This window comes from Salmo salar, chromosome ssa01, assembly GCF_905237065.1.
Source record: "Salmo salar chromosome ssa01, Ssal_v3.1, whole genome shotgun sequence".
Classification (NCBI taxonomy): domain Eukaryota; kingdom Metazoa; phylum Chordata; class Actinopteri; order Salmoniformes; family Salmonidae; genus Salmo; species Salmo salar.
This window is the reverse complement of record NC_059442.1, coordinates 162,527,599-162,549,139: the sequence shown is the minus strand read 5'-3', so window position 1 is coordinate 162,549,139 and position 21,541 is coordinate 162,527,599. Positions and strand designations below refer to the sequence as shown.

Here is a 21,541-nt window from a genome sequence, read left to right as displayed (position 1 = left end):
AGAGGATCTTTGGCTGGATTAGGGGATCTTTGGCTAGACAAGGGGATCTTTGGCTGGATTAGGGGATCTTTGGCTAGACAAGGGGATCTTTGGCTGGATAAGGGGATCTTTGGCTGGGCAAGGGGATCTTTGGCTGGATTAGGGGATCTTTGGCTGGATTAGGGGATCTTTGGCTGGATTAGGGGAGATTAGTCACAGAGTTTGTCCAGAAACACCACAAGAAAGGAATTTGGTCTCTTAAAAGGAATTTCATCACTATATCTCCAATGCAACAGTGGTTCGGTTAACGCTGATGTGATCAGTAACCTTAGCTAGGACCTTGCCTTGACTAATACCTAGACTTTAGCTCAGCCGCCTAACAAAGTCCTGTGGCACCCAGGGGACCTGGGATCCGGCCGGGCCCACAAACAAACAGACATGCAATTGCCTATCGCACCAGGCGAAATGTATTCTCAAATCATCTTCAGTAGTGGCATGCAGCACTGGCATGCAGATTAGTCAGTCAAACGGAAAGTCAAATGGATTACAGTATGATCTCTGTTTCAGTGGTAATACAGCGAGTGTGCACAAGACAACACAGCTCCACATGGCTGCAGTAAAAAGCCCAATTTGCCTAGTGACAGTGCAGCAAGCAGCTTGTGTAAAAGGACTGGGAGGATATGTGGAATGGGTGAGAGAGTATGTGAGAGAGACAGGAAGCACAGGTATTTGTTACCCCCAAGTGACATCCTAGACTGGGTTGGGAAGAACTGCAGTATGTGGTGATGGCTATTCACTCTAACCACAGAGTTGGTTCATACGATTCACTCTGACCTCGAGAGTTCGTTCATATGATTCATTGTGCTGCATTGGCACTCCCTATTCAACAGGGGTCTAACTTGGCCCCCACAATATGGTGTGTGTCTGTCTGTGTGTGTGTGTGTGTGTGTGTGTGTGTGTGTGTGTGTGTGTGTGTGTGTGTGTGTGTGTGTGTGTGTGTGTGTGTGTGTGTGTGTGTGTGTGTGTGTGTATGTGTGCGTGCGTGCGTGCATGCGTACGTGTGTGTGTGCGTGTGTGTGTGTGAGCGTGTGTGTGAACGTGTTTGTGTACACACTCCGATGTGTGTGTCTATGTGGGTTTGTGCATGCATGCGTACATGCCTGCATTCCTGTGTGCACGTGTACGTGTTGCATGTGTGTGTACGTGTATAGAACTATGAATAAGGGGATCCCATTGATCTCCAGTCCCAACAGGAATGCTGCATTGCAGCTCCTCTCACTGCTGCAGCATCAGGTAATTACAGTAGCAAGGAGGGAACCTCTGCCATCTGCTCAGGCTCTGACAGCTCCACTAGAAGGGAAGGGGGGGGACATATACAACCACGACACACTGAGAGATTGCAATGTGGAAGTACTGTAAATAACCCTTGCATTGGGGAGACCAGAGAGTTGAGCTATTGCTGCTTGAACTCACCGAGCTAGAAGGAAAATGGCTGCTCACACAAGCGTGTCTAGAGAGGGAGTTAGCTCTCTTGCTTTGTCCCACAAAAAGGGATCTGGCAGCAGCACAAAAGCAGGCGACAGACTAGAGGAGACCAGACTTTTCTGCTTGCAGGTCATTAGAGCAGGTCTCAGCTGGTTGTGGAAACATCCCTCCTGCAGCATGCTATATGTGACATGTACATTCCAGGGAGGAAACAGAGAGAGGAATGGGCAAGGTGCCGGTGACATACATGCCCAATTCGGGGATTTTGTGTGTGTGTGTGTGTGTGTGTGTGTGTGTGTGTGTGTGTGTGTGTGTGTGTGTGTGTGTGTGTGTGTGTGTGTGTGTGTGTGTGTGTGTGTGTGTGTGTGTGTGTGTGTGACTAAACAGCCTATAGAGCTGCTTGTCAGATGCAAACTATTTTGTATTCTCCTTTAATATGCACAGTGGAAGAGAGGCTCCCTTCTTTGTTGCAGCATGACTAAGTAAAGGTTTTGACCATTGTCACTGAACCCCTAGGACCAACCACATGGAACAACAAATATAATATTGTGGATTATGCAGTGTAGTTGTGTTTGGCAACTTGAAGTAATTTTGAAAAATGGAATCTGACAATATAGATACAATGAGTGTACAAAGCATAACGAACACCTGCTCTTTCCATGACATAGTCTGACCAGGTGAATCCAGGGGAATCTAGGGGAATCCAGGGGAATCCAGGGGAATCCAGGGGAATCCAGGGGAATCCAGGGGAATCTAGGGGAATCCAGGGGAATCCAGGGAATCCAGGTGAATCCAGGATCCCAGTGAATCCAGGGGAATCCAGGGGAATCCAGGGGAATCCAGTAGGTGCCAGGCGCACTGGTTTGTGTCAAGGACTGCGACGCTGCTGGGTTTTTTCATGCTCAACAGTTTCCTGTGTGTATCAAGAATGGTCCACCACCCAAAAGACATCCAGCAAACTTGACACAACTGTGGGAAGCATTGGCGTCAACATGGGCCAGCATCCCTGTGGAACGCTTTCGACACCTTGTAGAGTCCATCCCCGATGAATTGAGGCTGTTCTGAGGACAAAAGGGGGAAGGTGTTCTTAATGTTTTGTACACTCAGTGTATATTTCCCTTGATATTATTATTGCCATCACTTCTCTAGAAGCTGCCCCAGGTAACTTCTGTTGCCTTACTGAGAGGAAATTGTTCAGCCAAGATTATGATGTCTCAAAGTAAGTTGTGTCAGTTTTTTTTACGGGTTATTGCCATAAACCAATAACCTGTTCTAAATGGTTCTATGTCACCCTGTATGACTGTATAGTTAAGCAATAAGGCAAGAGAACCCAGGGATTATCGTGAACAACAAGCTGCACGACGCTGGCAAGACAGCACAAACAGATCTAGAACCATATTTCTGTCCAACAGTTTTGTTTATTTGTGTACTAAAGAAAAACTTTACTCAAAGGAAATTGTCAGCGTGAGGAGCAGTGCATTATGGGTTGAATGGCCGTGTAAACCCTAGTTTGATGAAAGGTAATTGGTTTGAAAGAACCCTTATACTCGCTAAGTAATAGTTACACACAAAGTCCTCTTTTTTTTAAGAACACAATGTTTACATTAATCATGGTAAATGTAGGCTAAGTCAGAACATCGCTCATGGCCGACAAGATCAGTCACATGCCATTGGATGCCTGTTTAGCAGTTAGCACGACAGCGTCACATTAATGTCATTGATACTATTGGTGACACAATCAAAGGGCATGTTCAGGCCGATGAGAAGACCAAATGACGTACCGTATAGGCTGGGGTGTTGGCTCATTCATATTCTGTGACATTGCAGGGTTTGCCAAGCACTTTCATTGGCCCATTCCAGTTCTATAACTGTTGCCTTCCTCTTCTCTCTCTCACCCTCTTCTCTCTCTCTCTCTCTCTCTCACCCTCTCTATCTCTCTCTCTCTCTCCCTCTCCCTCCCCTCTCTTTCTCTCTCTTTCTCTCTTTCTCTCAACTCTCTTAACACACTCTCTCTCTCGCTCTCTCTTTCTCACTCTCTCCCTCTCTCTTTTTCTCTCTCTCTTTATCTATCTCTCTCTCTCCCCCCCTCTCTCTCTCTCTCTCTCTCTCTCTCTCTCTCTCTCCCCCTCTCTCTCTCTCTCTCTCTCCCCCTCTCTCTCTCTCTCGCTCTCTCTCCCGCTCTCTCCCCCTCTCTCTCTCTCCCCCTCTCTCTCTCTCTTAACTCTCTCTCTTAACTTTCTCTTTATTTCTCTCTCTCTCCCCCTCTCTCTCCCCTCTCTCTTTCTCTCTCTCTCTCTCCCCCCTCTCTCTCTTAATTCTCTCTTAACTTTCTTTCTCCCTCTCTCCCTCTCAGAGAGAGGGAGAGAGAGAGAGAGAGAGAGAGAGAGAGAGAGAGAGAGAGGGAGAAGATTGAAACAATAGTGTGTGCATGTGGGTGTGCATGTGTGAATGTGATTGTGTTAGCCTTGAGGGTGGTGTGTGTTTTTACGTGTTGGTGTGTGACTGTGTTTGTGTGCGCGTGCATGTGTGTTTTGTACATGTGTAAGTGTGATTGTGTATATGTGTGCCCGCTGGTGTGTATTTGTGTGTGTGTCCGTGCATGCATGCTGTGCTGGTGCCTAGGGCTTGGTGGCTTTAAATAGGCTGCGGCAGAACAAGGAAGACCAGCTCCACAGAGTCAATATGTCCTCTACACAGGGTTTCCCTGGCCCTGTTTCACAGATTCAGCCCTTCAATGTCCCTGGCCCTGTTTCACAGATTCAGCCCTTCACTGGTTTCCCTGGCCCTGTTTCACAGATTCAGCCCTCACTCGTTTCCCTGGCCCTGTTTCACAGATTCAGCCCTTCACTGGTTTCCCTGGCCCTGTTTCACAGATTCAGCCCTTCACTCTCCCTGGCCCTGTTTCACAGATTCAGCCCTTCACTGGTTTCCCTGGCCCTGTTTCACAGATTCAGCCCTTTACTGGTTTCCCTGGCCCTGTTTCACAGATTCAGCCCTTCACTGGTTTCCCTGGCCCTGTTTTACAGATTCAGCCCTTCACTGGTTTCCCTGGCCCTGTTTCACAGATTCAGCCCTTCACTGGTTTCCCTGGCCCTGTTTCACAGATTCAGCCCTTCACTGGTTTCCCTGGCCCTGTTTCACAGATTTAGCCCTTCACTGGTTTCCCTGGCCCTGTTTCACAGATTCAGCCCTTCACTCTCCCTGGCCCTGTTTCACAGATTCAGCCCTTCACTGGTTTCCCTGGCCCTGTTTCACAGATTTAGCCCTTCACTGTCCCTGGCCCTGTTTCACAGATTCAGCCCTTTACTGGTTTCCCTGGCCCTGTTTCACAGATTCAGCCCTTCACTGTTTCCCTGGCCCTGTTTTACAGATTTAGCCCTTCACTGGTTTCCCTGGCCCTGTTTCACAGATTCAGCCCTTCACTGGTTTCCCTGGCCCTGTTTCACAGATTCAGCCCTTCACTGGTTTCCCTGGCCCTGTTTCACAGATTCAGCCCTTCACTCGTTTCCCTGGCCCTGTTTCACAGATTCAGCCCTTCACTGTCCCTGGCCCTGTTTCACAGATTCAGCCCTTTACTGGTTTCCCTGGCCCTGTTTCACAGATTCAGCCCTTCACTGGTTTCCCTGGCCCTGTTTCACAGATTTAGCCCTTCACTGGTTTCCCTGGCCCTGTTTCACAGATTTAGCCCTTCACTGGTTTCCCTGGCCCTGTTTTACAGATTTAGCCCTTCACTGGTTTCCCTGGCCCTGTTTCACAGATTCAGCCCTTTACTGGTTTCCCTGGCCCTGTTTCACAGATTTAGCCCTTCACTGGTTTCCCTGGCCCTGTTTCACAGATTCAGCCCTTCACTCTCCCTGGCCCTGTTTCACAGATTTAGCCCTTCACTCTTTCCCTGGCCCTGTTTCACAGATTCAGCCCTTCACTGGTTTCCCTGGCCCTGTTTCACAGATTTAGCCCTTCACTGGTTTCCCTGGCCCTGTTTCACAGATTCAGCCCTTCACTCTCCCTGGCCCTGTTTCACAGATTTAGCCCTTCACTGTCCCTGGCCCTGTTTCACAGATTCAGCCCTTCACTGGTTTCCCTGGCCCTGTTTCACAGATTCAGCCCTTCACTGGTTTCCCTGGCCCTGTTTCACAGATTCAGCCCTTCACTGGTTTCCCTGGCCCTGTTTCACAGATTTAGCCCTTCACTGGTTTCCCTGGCCCTGTTTCACAGATTCAGCCCTTCACTGGTTTCCCTGGCCCTGTTTCACAGATTTAGCCCTTCACTGGTTTCCCTGGCCCTGTTTCACAGATTCAGCCCTTCACTCTCCCTGGCCCTGTTTCACAGATTTAGCCCTTCACTGTCCCTGGCCCTGTTTCACAGATTCAGCCCTTTACTGGTTTCCCTGGCCCTGTTTCACAGATTCAGCCCTTCAATGTCCATGACAGAAACAGACTCACTGTGCTACATAGTCTTATGCCAACCAGATCCATTCTATTACGGTCAGTTTACCCTCTCCACATCCTAACCTTAACCATTAGAGGGAAAATCCTACACCAAGTTGGGAACGAAACTACATCCTCTGTCTGATTAGACTGCACCTCTCTCTCAGTCCTCCAGTCCCCTCCAGCCCGAACCAAGTGGCTTCTGGTTTTGACTGTAATCCAATGATGGCCAGGACACACAGGTTCTAAAAGCGCCAAGAGAAAGCAGGCTGCTCTCTGGTTGGCACTGATAGGGCCTCTGGGATCAAAGCCAGCCAGGCAGCTGCAGTCTGCAGGCTGGAGCTGTGTCCCACGGGCGGACTGGGTGTTTGGCTACAGCTGCTCCCAGGAACCAGGATGCTCCAGATAGGAGTGAGCTGAGCTGCCCCATGGGCTACATTAAGATGAACTGCATCTCGCTCTTTCTCTCTCTTTAATTTCTTCCTTACTCTCTATTTTCTCTCAGCCTTTCTCCTTTATTTCCCTTTATCTGTCTCTCTCTCTCTCTCTCGCTTTCTCTCTCTCTCACTGTCCCCCCCCTCCCCCCCTCAATTCAATTTCAATTTAAGGGCTTTATTGGCATGGGAAACATTACACTCACAGAAGTTCCAAAATAATAAAGACATTTCAAATGTCATATTATGTCTATATACAGTGTTGTAACGATGTGCAAATCGTTAAAGTACAAAAGGAAAATAAATAAATATAACATAAATATGGGTTGTATTTACAATGGTGTTTGTTCTTCACTGGTTGCCCTTTTCTTGTGGCAACAGGTCACAAATCTTGCTGCTGTGATTGCACACTGTGGTATTTCACCCAATAGATATGGGAGTTTATCAAAATGGTATTTGTTTTCAAATTCTTTGTGTGTCTGTGTAATCTGAGGGAAATATGTCTCTAATATGGTCATACATTTGGCAGGAGGTTAGGAAGTGCAGCTCAGTTTCCACCTCATTTTGTGTGCAGTGTGCACAGCCTGTCATCTCTTGAGATCCAGGTCTGCCTACGGCAGACCTTTCTCAATAGCAAGGCTATGCTCACTGAGTCTGTACTTAGTCAAAGCTTTCCTTAAGTTTGGGTCACTGTTCCTTTTGATGGCACAGAAGGCCCTTCTTGCCTTGTCTCTCAGCTCGTTCACAGCTTTGTGGAAGTTACCTTTGGTGCTGATGTTTAGGCCGAGGTATAGTTTTTTTGTGTGATCTAGGGCAACGGTGTCTAGATGGATTTGTATTTGTTTTCCTAGCAACTGGACCTTTTTTGGAACTCTCTCTTGCTCTCTCTCTCTTTCTCTCCCTCTTTCTCTCTCTACCCCTCTCTCTCTTTCTCTCCCACTCTTTCTCTCTCTCTCTCCTCTCTCCCTCTCCCTCTCTCTCCCTCCCTCTCTCTCTCTCTCATTTTCTCTCTTTCTCTCTCTCGTTTTCTCTCTCCCTCCCTCTCTCTCTCTATCTCTCTCCCTCCATTTATGTCATTTACAGTTTTTCTCAATTGCTAAAACACAATTTCTGAAACCTTGCTTCATTTTCTGAAAACATTAAACACAAAACCTCATTTTCAAGCACTATTTACATAACCTCTGACTCCTCTCGCAAAATGAAACATTCGCCTCAAAACAGTTTTACCTGTGTTCAAAATCAAACACTGCTCTCAAATCATAAACAAAGTGATCAAAATGGTATACACTCTCAAGCAGTCAGTAAACAATACACCGAAAAATAGAAAACACATTGTTCAAAACATACAATTCTCAGGGAGAAGTACATTTTTAATCTAAAAAAATATTCATATTTTTCCTTCATTGTCTTTTGATGAACGAAAACGTGTTCTATCATAGTAGCTCAAAATTGATCAGAAATTACTACTCTGCTTTGCTCTTTGCAATTTTGTTTTTTGTTCTTCCTCCTCCTTGCACCCCTATTTTTACAGTACAGTACCCTGCATCTCACAAACTTGTCCTTTGTCTCTGTGATACTGTAATTCTTGTTCTTTGTTGATATGAACCTACAACCAGTCAAAATCTATTGAGCAGTCAGTACTGTTAATAAATGGAAAGCACAATGTTCAGGGCCATACAATTTGTCCATTGTACAGTATACAGCCTACTATGCACTGTACTACAGTATACAATACTAAAAGGGACAAAAATCAAAGGAGTAAACATGTGATCAATGTGCTTCTTCTTGTCTTTGGGCTGGGTCAGGCCAGAGCACTTCGTCGACATCACAAGCAATATTGTCCCTCCTGAGACAACGGAGGAAGAAGCCTCTTGTGTGCCGTATCCAGCCCTGACATGATTCCTCACCTATATCACCACAGGCTAAATCCATGGCTTGCAGCAGATTTACTCTGGTGTAGGGTTGTCTATCATTCACTTTCCATCTCCAAGAGGAGAAAAACTCCTCAATCGGATTCAGGAAAGGCGAGTATGGAGGGAGGTACAAGTTCATAAACTGCCCATTGATGTTAAACCATTCCCTTACCTGAGCAGCTCGATGGAAACTGACATTGATCCACACTATCACATAGGTGGGAATGGGATTCTCATTTAGCTCTTGACCCTGCTGCTCTTGAACCTGCTGCTCAAATAAAATATCTCTTAGATTGGCAATAAATCTTAGAAGGTGCTGGGTGTTATATGGCTCGAGTGTAACATGGTGATGTAGAACACCATGGTTGCTGATAGCAGCACAGATTGTGACATTGCCACCTCGTTGACCAGGGACTTCAACAATGGCCCGCTGTCCAATCATGTTTCGGCCTCTCCTTCTCCTCTTTGTTAGATTGAAGCCTGCTTCATCGACAAAGATTGACTCATGGGGTCTGTCCAATGATTTCAAGTCAAATATTGTCTGTGTAGAAATACAATATACTGTATGTAGGATTTTGTAAGTCGTACAGAGACAGTGCTATACTGTAGAGTACAATTAGGCCTACTGTATGCACTTCTGATTCACATACATTGTATGTACTGAAGAGTAATGTCATTCACATAGTATGTGTTAGTACTGTAGACAATCTGGATTACAGTAAATATTTCTGAATGTACACTTACTTGCACATACTGAGCTCACAGTTCTTTCACCCTTGGTGAGTTGCGCTCAAAAGGTACTCTGTATACTTGTTTCATTCGCATCCTGTTACGATGGAGGACACGGTCAATTGTGGAAATGCTCACACTGTCGATTCCCTGGAAGTGTGTGTTGTCTTGTATCACTCGTTCCTGGGTTCCTCTGAGTCGTATTGCATTATCTTGAAGGACCATGCCAACTATAATGGCCTCTTGCTCCCGAGTGAATATAGCTGTCCTTCCACCTGCATGTAGCAGCCTTGCAATTCTACAAAAAGTAGTTGTGCAGTTACAAAACATATTCATGCAGTACAATACATACAGTGATTAACTTTACAAATGTCTATTGAAACAGCTGCATATAGTGTAGTACAGTAAATTTGCAATTACAAAACTACAGTAGTATACTGTCCCTGTTCTCTTCTCTGAGTGTCCTTACTATGGTGGACACAGATAATCGGCTGAAATTGGGTTGCACTCTAAGTCCTGCTTCCCTCATTGTCAGTCCATGGACAAGAACATGGTCTATAACTGTTGCCCGAATTTCATCAGATATTTCCACTCTTCGTCATCCTCTTCCTGTTTCTTGCCCTCCTCCTCTTCCTCCTCGTCGCCCACCTCGCATACGCACTCGTCCTCGTCCTCTCACATTGTTTCTTCTATCCATTCTCAGACTTTCTCCTTCCCACCTTCAACAACCTGTTTGCTCTCTGAATTGGCTTATATTGGTTGTGTCGCATCATTTGAAACAGGTTAAATACATTTTGAGTGGTTGTGTTCAATCAATGACCTGTGTTCTCTATTTGTATTTGATTGTTGCCACTTGTGTTTACCAGTATGGATGACATGTGCATTAGAGTGCAGAATGTGTTTTGAGAATGAGAATGTGTTTAGAGTTTTGCTGAAAAGTCTAAGTGAGATCTGCAAATTGTGTTTTACCATGTGAAATGGTTTAAGGTATTGACAACAGACTGCATAATTAGCTAAATGAGTCCAGGCAACTGAGAACTTTGTTCAGCCAATGGGTTTTAGTGTTTTAGCAATTGAGAAAAACTGTAATTACAAAGTGGATATTATCCTAAAACCTTAGAGTTTTGACTTAATCAAACACTGGACATAGAAGGACTGCACTTGTCTCATGATCAGTAGACAAATGGAGTACTCCCACTGGCACCTCGCTTTCCATAAGAGCATAAAAATACCATTCTAAATGACACATATTGACATTTACTCTTAGAAAAACGGTGCTATCTAGAACTTAAAAGAGTTCTTTGGCTGTCCCCATAGGAGAACCCTGTGTAGAACCCTTTTTGATATTAGGTACCAAACCCTTTCCATAGAAGGTTCTACATGGAACCCGAAAGTGTTCTACCTGGAACCAAAAAAGGTTCTACCGGGATGGGGAACCCTTTTAGAACCCTTTTTTCTAAGAATGCAGGCATCTGTATAGGCTTTTGTCACACCTCCTCCCACATTACAGGATTTTGTGTTGTCATAGAGGGATCATCCATTCTCCCTCTCCGCCGTCTCCGTGACTCATCACAATCCCTTCTCCCCTCCTTCTGTTTCTTGCCTTCCTCTGTTGATCTGAAAGCAGCTGCCATTACCCACTTAGTCATGGCACTCTTTATCTTCCTAAGATCCATTGCTTTTCCCTCCTTCTCTTTCTCCCTCCCTCTCCTACACGTCTGTCGCTGACTCATTAGTGGTGTCTCTCCCTTTCTCTCCCCCTCCTTCTCTCTCCCTCTCGATCCCTTTCTCTTACCGCTACATGTTTATCGCTTACTCATTAGTGGGTGTCTCCTTTCTGTCTCTCATTCGGTCTCTCTCTCTCTTTCTTTGTCTGTCTGTCTCTCTCTCTCTCTCTCTCTCTCTCTCTCTCTCTGTCTCTGTCTCTGTAACTCTCTCTCCCAACTCTCCCTCTCTCTCTCATTCTGGCTTTGTCTCTCTCTCCCCGTCTCACTCTCTCTCTCTCTCCCTCTCCTCTCACTATCTCTCATTCTCTGTCTCATTCTGTCTCTCCCCTCTCACTATCTCTCTCTTTCTCTGTTTCTGTCTCTCTTTCTCTCCCTCTTCCTGCTTCACATTTATCGCAATACTTGTTAGGGATGGTTTGAAATGTACAGAATGGGTACCAGGAGTGTTTATAATGTATTAAAATCTAATCCAGGGGAGGGTCATGTAATTTGTAATTGATTAAAGTTGTAGAATTAGTTGCTTATTAGGCTATATACTGAGTCTACAAAACATTAAGAACATCTGTTCTTTCCCTGACATAGACTAACCAGGTGAATCCAGGTGAAATCTGTGATCCCTTACTGATATCACTTCTTAAATCCACTTCAATAAGTGTAGATGAAGGGGAGGAGACAGGTTAATGAAGGATTTTTAAGCCTTGAGACAATTGAGACATGGATTGTGTATGTGTGCCATTCAGAGGGTGAATGGGCAAGACAAAATATTTAAGTGCCATTGAACAGGGTATGGTAGTAGGTGTCAGGTGCACCGGTTTGTGTCAAGAACTGCAATGCTTCTGGGTTTTTCACAATCAACAGTTTCCCATGTGTAACGCTTCTGGAACGCTTTCGACACCTTGTGGAGTCCATGCCCTCCATTACCCCAACAGTACACCAACCCTTGTCCTCCATTACCCCAACAGTACACCAACCCTGGTCCTCCAGTACCCCAACAGTACACCAACCCTGGTCCTCCAGTACCCCAACAGTACACCAACCCTGGTCCTCCAGTACCCCCAACAGTACACCAACCCTGGTCCTCCAGTACCCCCAACAGTACACCAACCCGGGTCCTCCTGTACCCCCAACAGCACACCAACCCTGGTCCTCCAGTACCCCAACAGTACACCAACCCTGGTCCTCTGTGCCATAGAGGGTATGCCATAGAGGGTATGCCACATATAGCATATGCCATATAGGGTATGCCACATACAGGGTATGCCATAGAGGGTATGCCACAGAGGGTATGCCACACAGAGGGTATGCCACATAGAGGGTATGCCATAGAGGGTATGCGACATAGAGGGTATGCCACATAGAGGGTATGCCATAGAGGGTATGCCACATATAGGCTATGCCATAGAGGGTATGCCACATAGAGGGTATGCCATAGAGGGTATTCCACAAAGAGGGTATGCCATAGAGGGTATGCCACATAGAGGGTATGCCATAGAGGGTATGCCACATAGAGGGTATGCCACATAGAGGGTATGCCACATAGAGGGTATGTCATAGAGGGTATGCCACATAGAGGGTATGCCACATAGAGGGTATGCCATAGAGGGTATGCCACATAGAGGGTATGCCACATAGAGAGTATGCCACATAGAGGGTATGCCATAGAGGGTATGCCACATAGAGAGTATGCCACATAGAGGGTATGCCATAGATGGTACGCCATAGAGGGTATGCCATACACCTAGCTTTCTGTTGTTGTTTAATTCAAAAAGCACTTGTTAGCTTAGGATTTTGAAGAGAGTAAAACTGATCGATTTATATAAAGTGATCTATAACAGCGCTTTGGTCCGTGATGCTTTATGCTAGAAACAAGCTGTGTAATACCCGGGAAAGACGTGACTCTGATGCATATGGCGATATCATTGATTTGTTTCTTTGACATTAAGAGGCTGAGCTAAAACCTTCTATAGCCAAGGAGATTAAAAAATGACTTTGCTTGGGAAGTTATACAATTCTGTCACTATCAATTGATGAAGCTATTCACTTTCTGTATAACAGTAGATGTGAAAACCCAGACAGCTTTTAGGGAAACACTTGTGACCTTGGAAAAAGAGTAGCCAGCAGTTAAAGTTGACATTTTCTGCCTACTCTGTCTGGAGTGAAAAGGTAGGCCTAACTTTTTAAAGTACCATGGTCAGATTCCTAATGATGTCTCAGATTTAATTATTTGCAAACAAGACACTCTGATTTGCATTGGAGAAATATGATCAGATGAACACACAGCCTATCTTTCTATCCATTCTCAGCCCATTTCATTTGTGTGGTATTAAAAAAATTCTGATAATATGTAAAATGAGGTAGAATTGCATGACATTTTTTATAAAAGCCAATGGTCTGCAAAGCCACAACCTTCTGGGACGCAGCCCTAATTACATAATTCTTACAGGACGAATTACATGGCACTTGCTTGTTTTTTTTAAGCATTTAGGGAGGGTTTAGGTAAAATATATTTTGCTGAAGGGAGGGCCATCCACGTTCATTTCAGAGAGGTCCTATTTCCTCCATGTAACCCTTATTATAAATAACGTTCACTCCTTTAGTGTGAGCTTCTCTACCTCCCCCATAATGTAAATGTCTATCGCTTACTCGTCAGTGGTCGCTCTCTTTATCTCTCTCTCTCCTCTCCTGTGGAAGCGAAAGCTGTCAGGCAAGCTGCCTTTGATGGTTCCTTTAGTCCCATGCTGTGAAATGCTAATTTTTTTTCGGAGTAATGAGTAGACTTGGCTGCATGCCAAACTTTCTGTTGACGAAAATAATTACTGTCTGTTGGTGGCTGAATGGAAGATGAGAAATGGGGGAGGGGGGGTGATAGGGGGATAAGACTGCAGGGAGTTGGGGGAGGGGTGAGAGGGGGATAAGACTGCAGCGAGATGGGGGTGATAGGGGGATAAGACTGCAGGGAGTTGGGCGGAGGGGGAGAGGGGGGATAAGACTGCAGTGTGATGGGGGGTGATAGGGGGATAAGACTGCAGTGAGATGGGGTGATAGGGGGATAAGACTGCAGTGTGATGGGGGTGATAGGGGGATAAGACTGCAGGGTGTTGGGGGAGGGGGAGAGGGGGATAAGACTGCAGTGTGATGGGGGTGATAGGGGGATAAGACTGCAGTGAGATGGGGTGATAGGGGGATAATACTGCAGTGTGATGGGGGTGATAGGGGGATAAGACTGCAGTGTGATGGGGGTGATAGGGGGATAAGACTGCAGGGTGTTGGGGGGAGGGGGAGAGGGGGATAAGACTGCAGTGTGATGGGGGGTGATAGGGGGATAAGACTGCAGTGAGATGGGGGTGATAGGGGGATAAGACTGCAGTGTGATGGGGGTGATATGGGGATAAGACTGCAGTGTGTTGGGGGTGATAGGGGGATAAGACTGCAGGGTGTTGGGGGAGGGGGGATAGGGGGATAAGACTGCAGTGTGATGGGGGGGTGATAGGGGGATAAGACTGCAGGGAGATGGGGGGTGATAGGGGGATAAGACTGCAGTGAGATGGGGGTGATACGGGGATAAGACTGCAGGGAGATGGGGGGGTGATAGGGGGATAAGACTGCAGTGAGATGGGGGTGATAGAGGGATAAGACTGCAGGGAGATAAGACTGCAACCCTGTTATATCCCCTGATTATGCAATAAGGGGGAGCTTGTCTCAGTGCATTGTCAGTAATTGGCGGTGGTTGCATGGGGTATTGTCCCGTACCGAACCGTTATGAGTTATTATTGTGTTTGTGTCTGTACCATGACCAGGTAGTGACAGGACCATCTGTTGCCATGCTGTTGAAGAGTCTTCATAGACCACGTCTTAATAGGGAGCTGAATGGACCTGACCCACTCACACGCGTGTGGATATTAGCATATATATGACGTAAGCTCAGAAGCACACAGAAGTCACCTACAGTACACTCCTGATTACATAGCAGCATTCACAAATAAGCCTACACATGCACAGATATACACTACCCCAGGAAAAATCTGCAGGGAAAACTAAGTTGAGCAATTGAGGAGCTAATATTTCCTCCTCAGTACAGGTTTTATCATTCAAAGCCTCTCCACCACTAACAGCAGAGAGAAACCACCAAAACACAGCACCTTTTACTTCAGACGGTTCATTAGTAACACCCTACGTCACATTTCAGACCTTTCCCTAACTATATTTCACCGTAACTTTTGTTGCGAGTCTTTAATTGGTGCAGAACTTTCCGCAATGGTTAGTGTGGGTTAACCTTGGCATTCTGTAGTAGAAATCTATGTCCAGAAAGGACAACTGTCAATTAGAATAGGACATATGTAGGAAGTCAAGCCTATGGAGACCATTGACAGTAGGACCAACACAGCACTATATACATTATACATATACATTCATTCACAGCACCGTCTTTAAACCTTGTTGGACAGGGGAGGGTTGTGATCTGGAGATCATAATAGTGATAATGTCATTGGAAAAGTGATCTAATAGCAACATCCATTCCACATAGGAAGAAAGAAAGCCTGCTTCTAGGTCAGAAACTTTGGTTCAATACTAATATCTGTTGATACAATAGGTCAATTAGTCTCAGTTGATCATTTACTAGATTGCATTATGTCAAGGATGTACATGTACAGTAACATATGTGTCTGAGAGTTGTCCGTTTGTCAGGATGGTGCTTTCCAATACCCTTTATACACTATCGCACTGACCCGATCCAAACTGTGCTGGTTTGGATTTTAGCTTTTCACACTCTCATTTACGGCTCTGTTAAACCACAAGAAAGTGATATTTTCATGCTCTCGTATAAACCTGTTCAATTTATTCTGCCTGTCGGTTGATCCTAAAGCACAGAATAGGGTGGGATTAAATATGGTGCAGTCAAGTGCAGGGTCAAACATCTACGTTTATTTTATTAACTTGCATGGTCAAATGTCTCAGTTGATCTAATGCTGTACCACGTTAGTGTATGGTTCATAACAGGCCATTCAGAAGAGCTACACTGGCTCTATAAACTTAGATCAACAACCACATTTCGAGATAAGATATGCTGTGACCTCCAAACTGTTCGTATTGGAAGACGAATATAGGAATGTTTAGTACTTCTGAAGGGGTGTATACTTGGTATACAAAGTAATACTGATCAAATTAATTCACAAAGATGCTTTAATTAGAAATGAAAGAGTGATCAAATCACATACATAATCCATTCTAGCATTGCCACGTAGGCTATGCAGGGAAATTCAACAACATTGTATTGATCAACTGAGGGGAACATTGCCAGCATTTTCCTTGATGTGAAAAGGAGTTAACCAAGAGAGAACATCACTTACATTCAGACAGCGCTGGCTCTCTCAACTGCCTATCAGGACATTGTCTGTCTCCTGGGCAACCAACCTCAATAGCCAATTGGATGGAGTCAGGATGCAATTTCAGAATACGAGACCATAGCATTGTCATAAATTAATGCTGCTGTGAGGGGTATGCACCATCACACTGCAAGTTCTTTATTTCTTTTTGGAGTGTATGTATGTATTTGTCCTCCTGGGAGTGCAGCGGGGAACTCAGAATAAGGTATTCACTTCCTCTGGAAAAGCCTTAAAGAAGAGTACCCAGGTCTGTGCAGACAGTTCCTTCTTTTAATTAAACAAAAGTCCTAAAGTCCACATTATGATAGAGGCTTATTTAAATAACAGTGTTCAAAGATGTGGGGTAAACAAAAGTGTGGGGTAAACAAAAATGACCACTTCACTGAATCACTTTTGAATCCTGTTTTCTCTGCATTGAATGAAAAACAATGTCAAGTATCCAGAGTGTCATTCCAATAATTGGTTCCCTTGTGCAAAAATGAATTGTGCTAAAAATAAAACTCAGGCCAATGAAAGGGCAATTCAAGAGAGAGGGAGGGCGAGAGAGAGTGAGAGAGGGAGGGAGAGAGAGAGTGAGAGGGAGGGAGAAAGAGAGAGGGAGAGAGCGAGCGAGAAAGAGAGAGGAGGGAAAGAGAGAGTGAGAGCGGGAGGTAGAGAGAGAGGGAGGGGGAGAGAGAGCGAGAGTGGAAGAGAGAGAGAGCAAGAGGGAGGGAGGGAGGGAGGGAGGGAGGGAGGGAGCGAGCATGAAAGACAGACAAAGCTTTGCAGGGAGTTCTCAGAGAAGTACATCATGAGCTGACAGGTTCTTAATTGCTGCAGGTGTGGCTCTGTCAGGTCTGACCATGTATAATCATCTCACTGTGAAAACGGCATACACTTCATGACAATGATGATAAAAACCATGTAATCTCCACTCTGAGAAATGTACTACTTTGAGAAGTCATGTATACAGGGTGTTCATGTGTTTCAAAACATTTTAAGCCAGGTCTTGCACTTTACATATATAAAACGATTTCCATTACCATAAGAAAATCGACTTCATAATTCTCAATTACATTTTATATTGTATGGCTTTATGCACCATATATTTTTCCCAACATATCACCCGGGACAAGCATACAGTTCATCTAGTTCACTTCACTGCAGATTTTATCAACAAATCATCTTAGAATAACAGAGAATAGATTTCAGAGGTTTGCATGAAAGCCGTACAATTATAAGAATGAATTGCAATGCAATGTTAGTCCCATGTGATTGACTACACTGGCTGGAGATAATACTGCAACAATATGTTGACAGAAAATAATGGAGTTTTGCTGTGAAGTGGTGCAAAGCAGGGTTGAGGTCATTTCCATTTCAATTCCAGTCAATTCAGGAAGTACACTGAAATTCTAATTCTCTTCAATGCATTTCAATGAGGAAAGTTTGGAATTGGAATTTGGCTTACTTTCTGAATTGGAATTTAAATGGAATTGACCCCAACCCTGTTGCTAAGTAACACATCCTATGAGGTTCACAGAAAAACAACTGAAAACCTTCATAGGCAAAGCAATTCCTCAATGAGCAATACATGGACACACAGTAAATGTATAGATATCAGAACTACAAATTATCAAACCAACTGGTCTCTTCACTTGACCTGCAAAGAAGTTTGAAAGTTACATTGTCTTTAATGCGAGTAATTTGTCATTGAGAGTCAGTATATTCATCTCACTGCACTTTGGCGCTCATGAAATCCAGTGCTCTATAGAACCTAATGCACTCCTGCTCTAGTGTATTTCACACACTTGGCCTTGAGGTGAACGACTCCCGTCGAAACATTCATCTATTTTATTTTTTATCACACTGCCCCCCAGTGGCTGCAGAGAAAACATACCTTTTGGGAGCAATGGATACAAAAAAGGCCAGTTTAGAAACATTTTGCTGAACTGTCCCTTCAACGGTATGACAATGTGTGTAAGTGTAATGTTTTGGTCTTCTGAATGAATGTAGATATTTTAGACCTGAAACCAGAAGTACGGCTTCTGGAGAGCAGAAAAAAAATAAACAATTATCGTTCTATTTGAAAAGATATCCCACTTGACATTTAGGTGTCACAAAAATAATGGACTGTATTTACAACCGTTGTTACATAGGTCTTACAACTGCTACATCTGTTTCTGTATTTCAGCTGATTGTTTTATCACAAGACTATAATGGAACAGACTACATAGTGTAAAATAAAGGTTTAGAAAATAACTCTGGACATTACAAACATGCCAAGTCATGAAATTTAGTGACAAAAAATGAAAGTATTTTTGCATTTATTAGACACATCTACAATGTGTAGATGGAAGCATACGAGGAATGTCAAAATAATCTCTTTTTTTCCCCCAGTTGCCCACCATCTCTCAATATATTCAGATGCATACACATAAACAGACCAAATTCAACCAACAGTTCAATCAACTATACACACAATTAGCTCAACAAAGACAATATGCAGGGAGCAAGCAAGATGAAGACAATACACAATGGATATTCCGTTTACAATCAAGAGGAATTTTATGGAAGATGTAACCAAGAGGTAATAGCAATCTCAAGTTCGCTTGTTGCCACCTTTCACTGGCAGTTTGCATGATTTGGATGATCCCTGTTTTAACTTTACCCAGAAGACATCATACCACAGAAAAAGCAGTAAACAAAAAGTTGCATTGGTTTGATCTACATGAATCAAAACAAATTCCTTCACACAGAATAATGAAACAAAATCAACCACCAAAAAACAAAACAGGTCTGGGTTATATTACATAAACACAGAATTAGAATAACTAGAAAAGACACTATCCCTCCATGATGTATGCACTAACAATGTCTGTTCTACAAATTCTAATTCTACAGTGGTACAGCCAGGTGTGTTGTTGTTTCTCACAGTGACGCTCATGCAGAGGGACTATTTGACGTGGCTCGCCGGGGATTTTACTTTCATAGGGGTGACTCCTAACTTCCACTTAAGCCAAATGTTCACTTAGTCATGCATTAATGTCAACAGGACACCAGCTGACATTATTCAACTGGAGAGGAAGTTAGGATTTGCTCCATAGTGAGCGGTAGGGGTGGGCGCCCTGGCCTAGCAGCTAGCCTGACAGGCAGAGAGCTACATGAGGAGGAAACACTGAGGATGACCCCATGGTCAGCCTGGGAGTCGACCTCGCCACATTGGGTTCCCTCCCGTCAAGCCAGCTGGGAGGGTTAGGCTACAGCAAAAAATGACATCACTCCCTAGGGTGAGAAAGAGGACTAAGCCAGAAGAGAGGATGAGGTGTGAGGGGACCCCGGTGTCCCCAGAGTATGCCGCCTTCGACCAGAGAAAACCAAGGATATACGAGCGGTCAGGGAAAGACAGAGCTATAGGTCTACCTGATTCAACAAACACTCGCAGAGCCGTCTCTTGGGACAGTTCTATTGATGTAAGTAACAGTTCTATTGATGAAACAGTTCTATAGATGTAACAGTTCTATTGATGTACGTAAGAGTTCTATTGATGTACAGTAGGTTCCGATACACAGTCTGGAAATGTTGCATGTTCTCCCTGATGATACACAGTGAGGCAGTGGTCAGGATACCTAACTAGCAGTAAACTGCAGTCACGGCCCATAGATGGCTGGGAGGAATTGGATATGTAGTGTCTCTTTTAAAGACAGTCCAAAATACCTATTTTACATACAACAGAGAGGAGCAAGGTAAAAACACACAGAGAAATATGCAGTACAAATGCATTAATAAATATTTGTGCATATACTTTTCTATAATGGATATATTAACATGGGATTTCTTTAATGTCCAAAAATATTTTCTAAATATTTCAAAATAAATATGGAATGGTAACAATGCCTACATGTATGATATGAATCTAAATACATTCCTGATATTTTGTCAATTCTTTCTAAGGGGACTTAAGGTGGAATGAATAGCTTGAGGCCATTTACTTTGTTGTAAACATCCCCTGGATCGGAGTGTAGATAGATAGTAGTGTGTAGTTATGACTGACTAGCAGACTTCCACACTCCCCTACAGTAAAGTAAACAAGTTCAGTAAGGGCTATGTTCAATTATGAGATATCACGCAACACACCAAAACCATCCCACATGGTGCTCAGCAACATCAAGAAATAGGATCCAAGCAAACTAGTGTAAAAGTTACAGGTAACCACGGAAATATTAAAATATGTCTTCAAGAAACATCATTTGGTTAAAGGAAGAAATTTGAAAAAATGTCAAATTACATTGTACAACTGCCACAGTAAAAACAACAACACATGACTTAACAGAACAGCAGGTTGGAAAAAAGACATTGTATCTTGGCTTCCCTTGCATTGTGTTTTGCCAGAATGACGGCATCATTGAACAATCAGATCTCTACTACTAAAAGGCATTCATATCGCCACTTTCCAGTGTTAAAGTAACCCTTTCCCGTGTTAAATTAACCCTTTCCAGTGTTAAAATAACACTTTCCAGTGTTAAAGTAAAGCTTTCCTTAAGGCATTAACATCAAACCAAAACAAAATGATCATGCACAGTGAAATTTGCTGAATAATTTCAGAGAAACTCCCAAAATGTCTTGTTTAGTAAACACTCACAAACTCCTACTGTTCCTAGACATAGTCGTAGTTCGAAAAGCCAACACCAGATAAACATAAATAACATTTATTTCGCTGCTGAAGCAATGTTCAACATAATTCATAATGAATGCACACATGTCCCCCGACTCCTGAACACTGGTCAGTGTAAAGGAGAGCACTCCCATATAGAAATAGTCACAACTCTGTACTAGGGTCAGTTCTAAAGCCTTTTCCAGAAAGCAGGCCCAATGGGAAAAGACAAATGGAATGGCAAAAACATTGTAGTGAGTGTACCCAAGTGTATTCAACCATGGAAACATCAAAGTAATGGTGGTTTTGTCCTCTGAGTGTACCAGCTACAGATTTGCAGTAGTGTTGTTGTATGACGGTAGTGTTGCATGTACAGTAAAAGGGTAAGCAAAACAAACAACGTCAATGTCAATCACAAATGATCAAACTCTAACCACCGTAGAGGCACCACAACGTCAGGAAGTAGGAAATAACTATCACCCAATGAGAATTGCAGTCTTCGATCACTCAGCCAGTCAGTGGACAAATTCTTTCGTCTTCATGGCTACATCCTGACCCTAGAATGCTGAAGTAGAACGTAGTCCTGATTGGATGCTGAAGTAGAACGTAGTCCTGATTGGATGCTGGGGGTGATATTCTACATCTCCTCGTAGTCTTCGTCTCCGGCGAGAAAAGACTCCAGGTCGTCCACCACGCCTCCGGCTTTCTTGGTCGACTTTGACTTCTTTTTTTTCTTCTCTTTCTCGTCCCCGCTCCCTGACTCTTCCTTTTTCTTCTGTTTGTGTCGTTTCTTGCTGCTTTTGTCGTCCTCCTGCAAGGAGCAGATGTGTCCC

General features: G+C 44.1%; 1 protein-coding gene across 3 annotated transcripts in view; it reads right to left on the bottom strand.

Annotated features, from left to right (window-relative positions):
- Positions 1–18,364: 18,364 nt before the first annotated feature.
- Positions 18,365–21,541, bottom strand: part of LOC106571245 (rab-like protein 6) — a 29,552-nt gene continuing 26,375 nt past the window's right edge. For all 3 annotated transcript variants that reach the window (XM_014144058.2, XM_045693522.1, XM_014144048.2), the window contains one exon: positions 18,365–21,519. In XM_014144058.2, the coding sequence (XP_013999533.2) occupies positions 21,346–21,519 (174 nt within the window). In that variant the 3' untranslated portion in view covers positions 18,365–21,345. The remainder of the gene's footprint in view (positions 21,520–21,541) is intronic.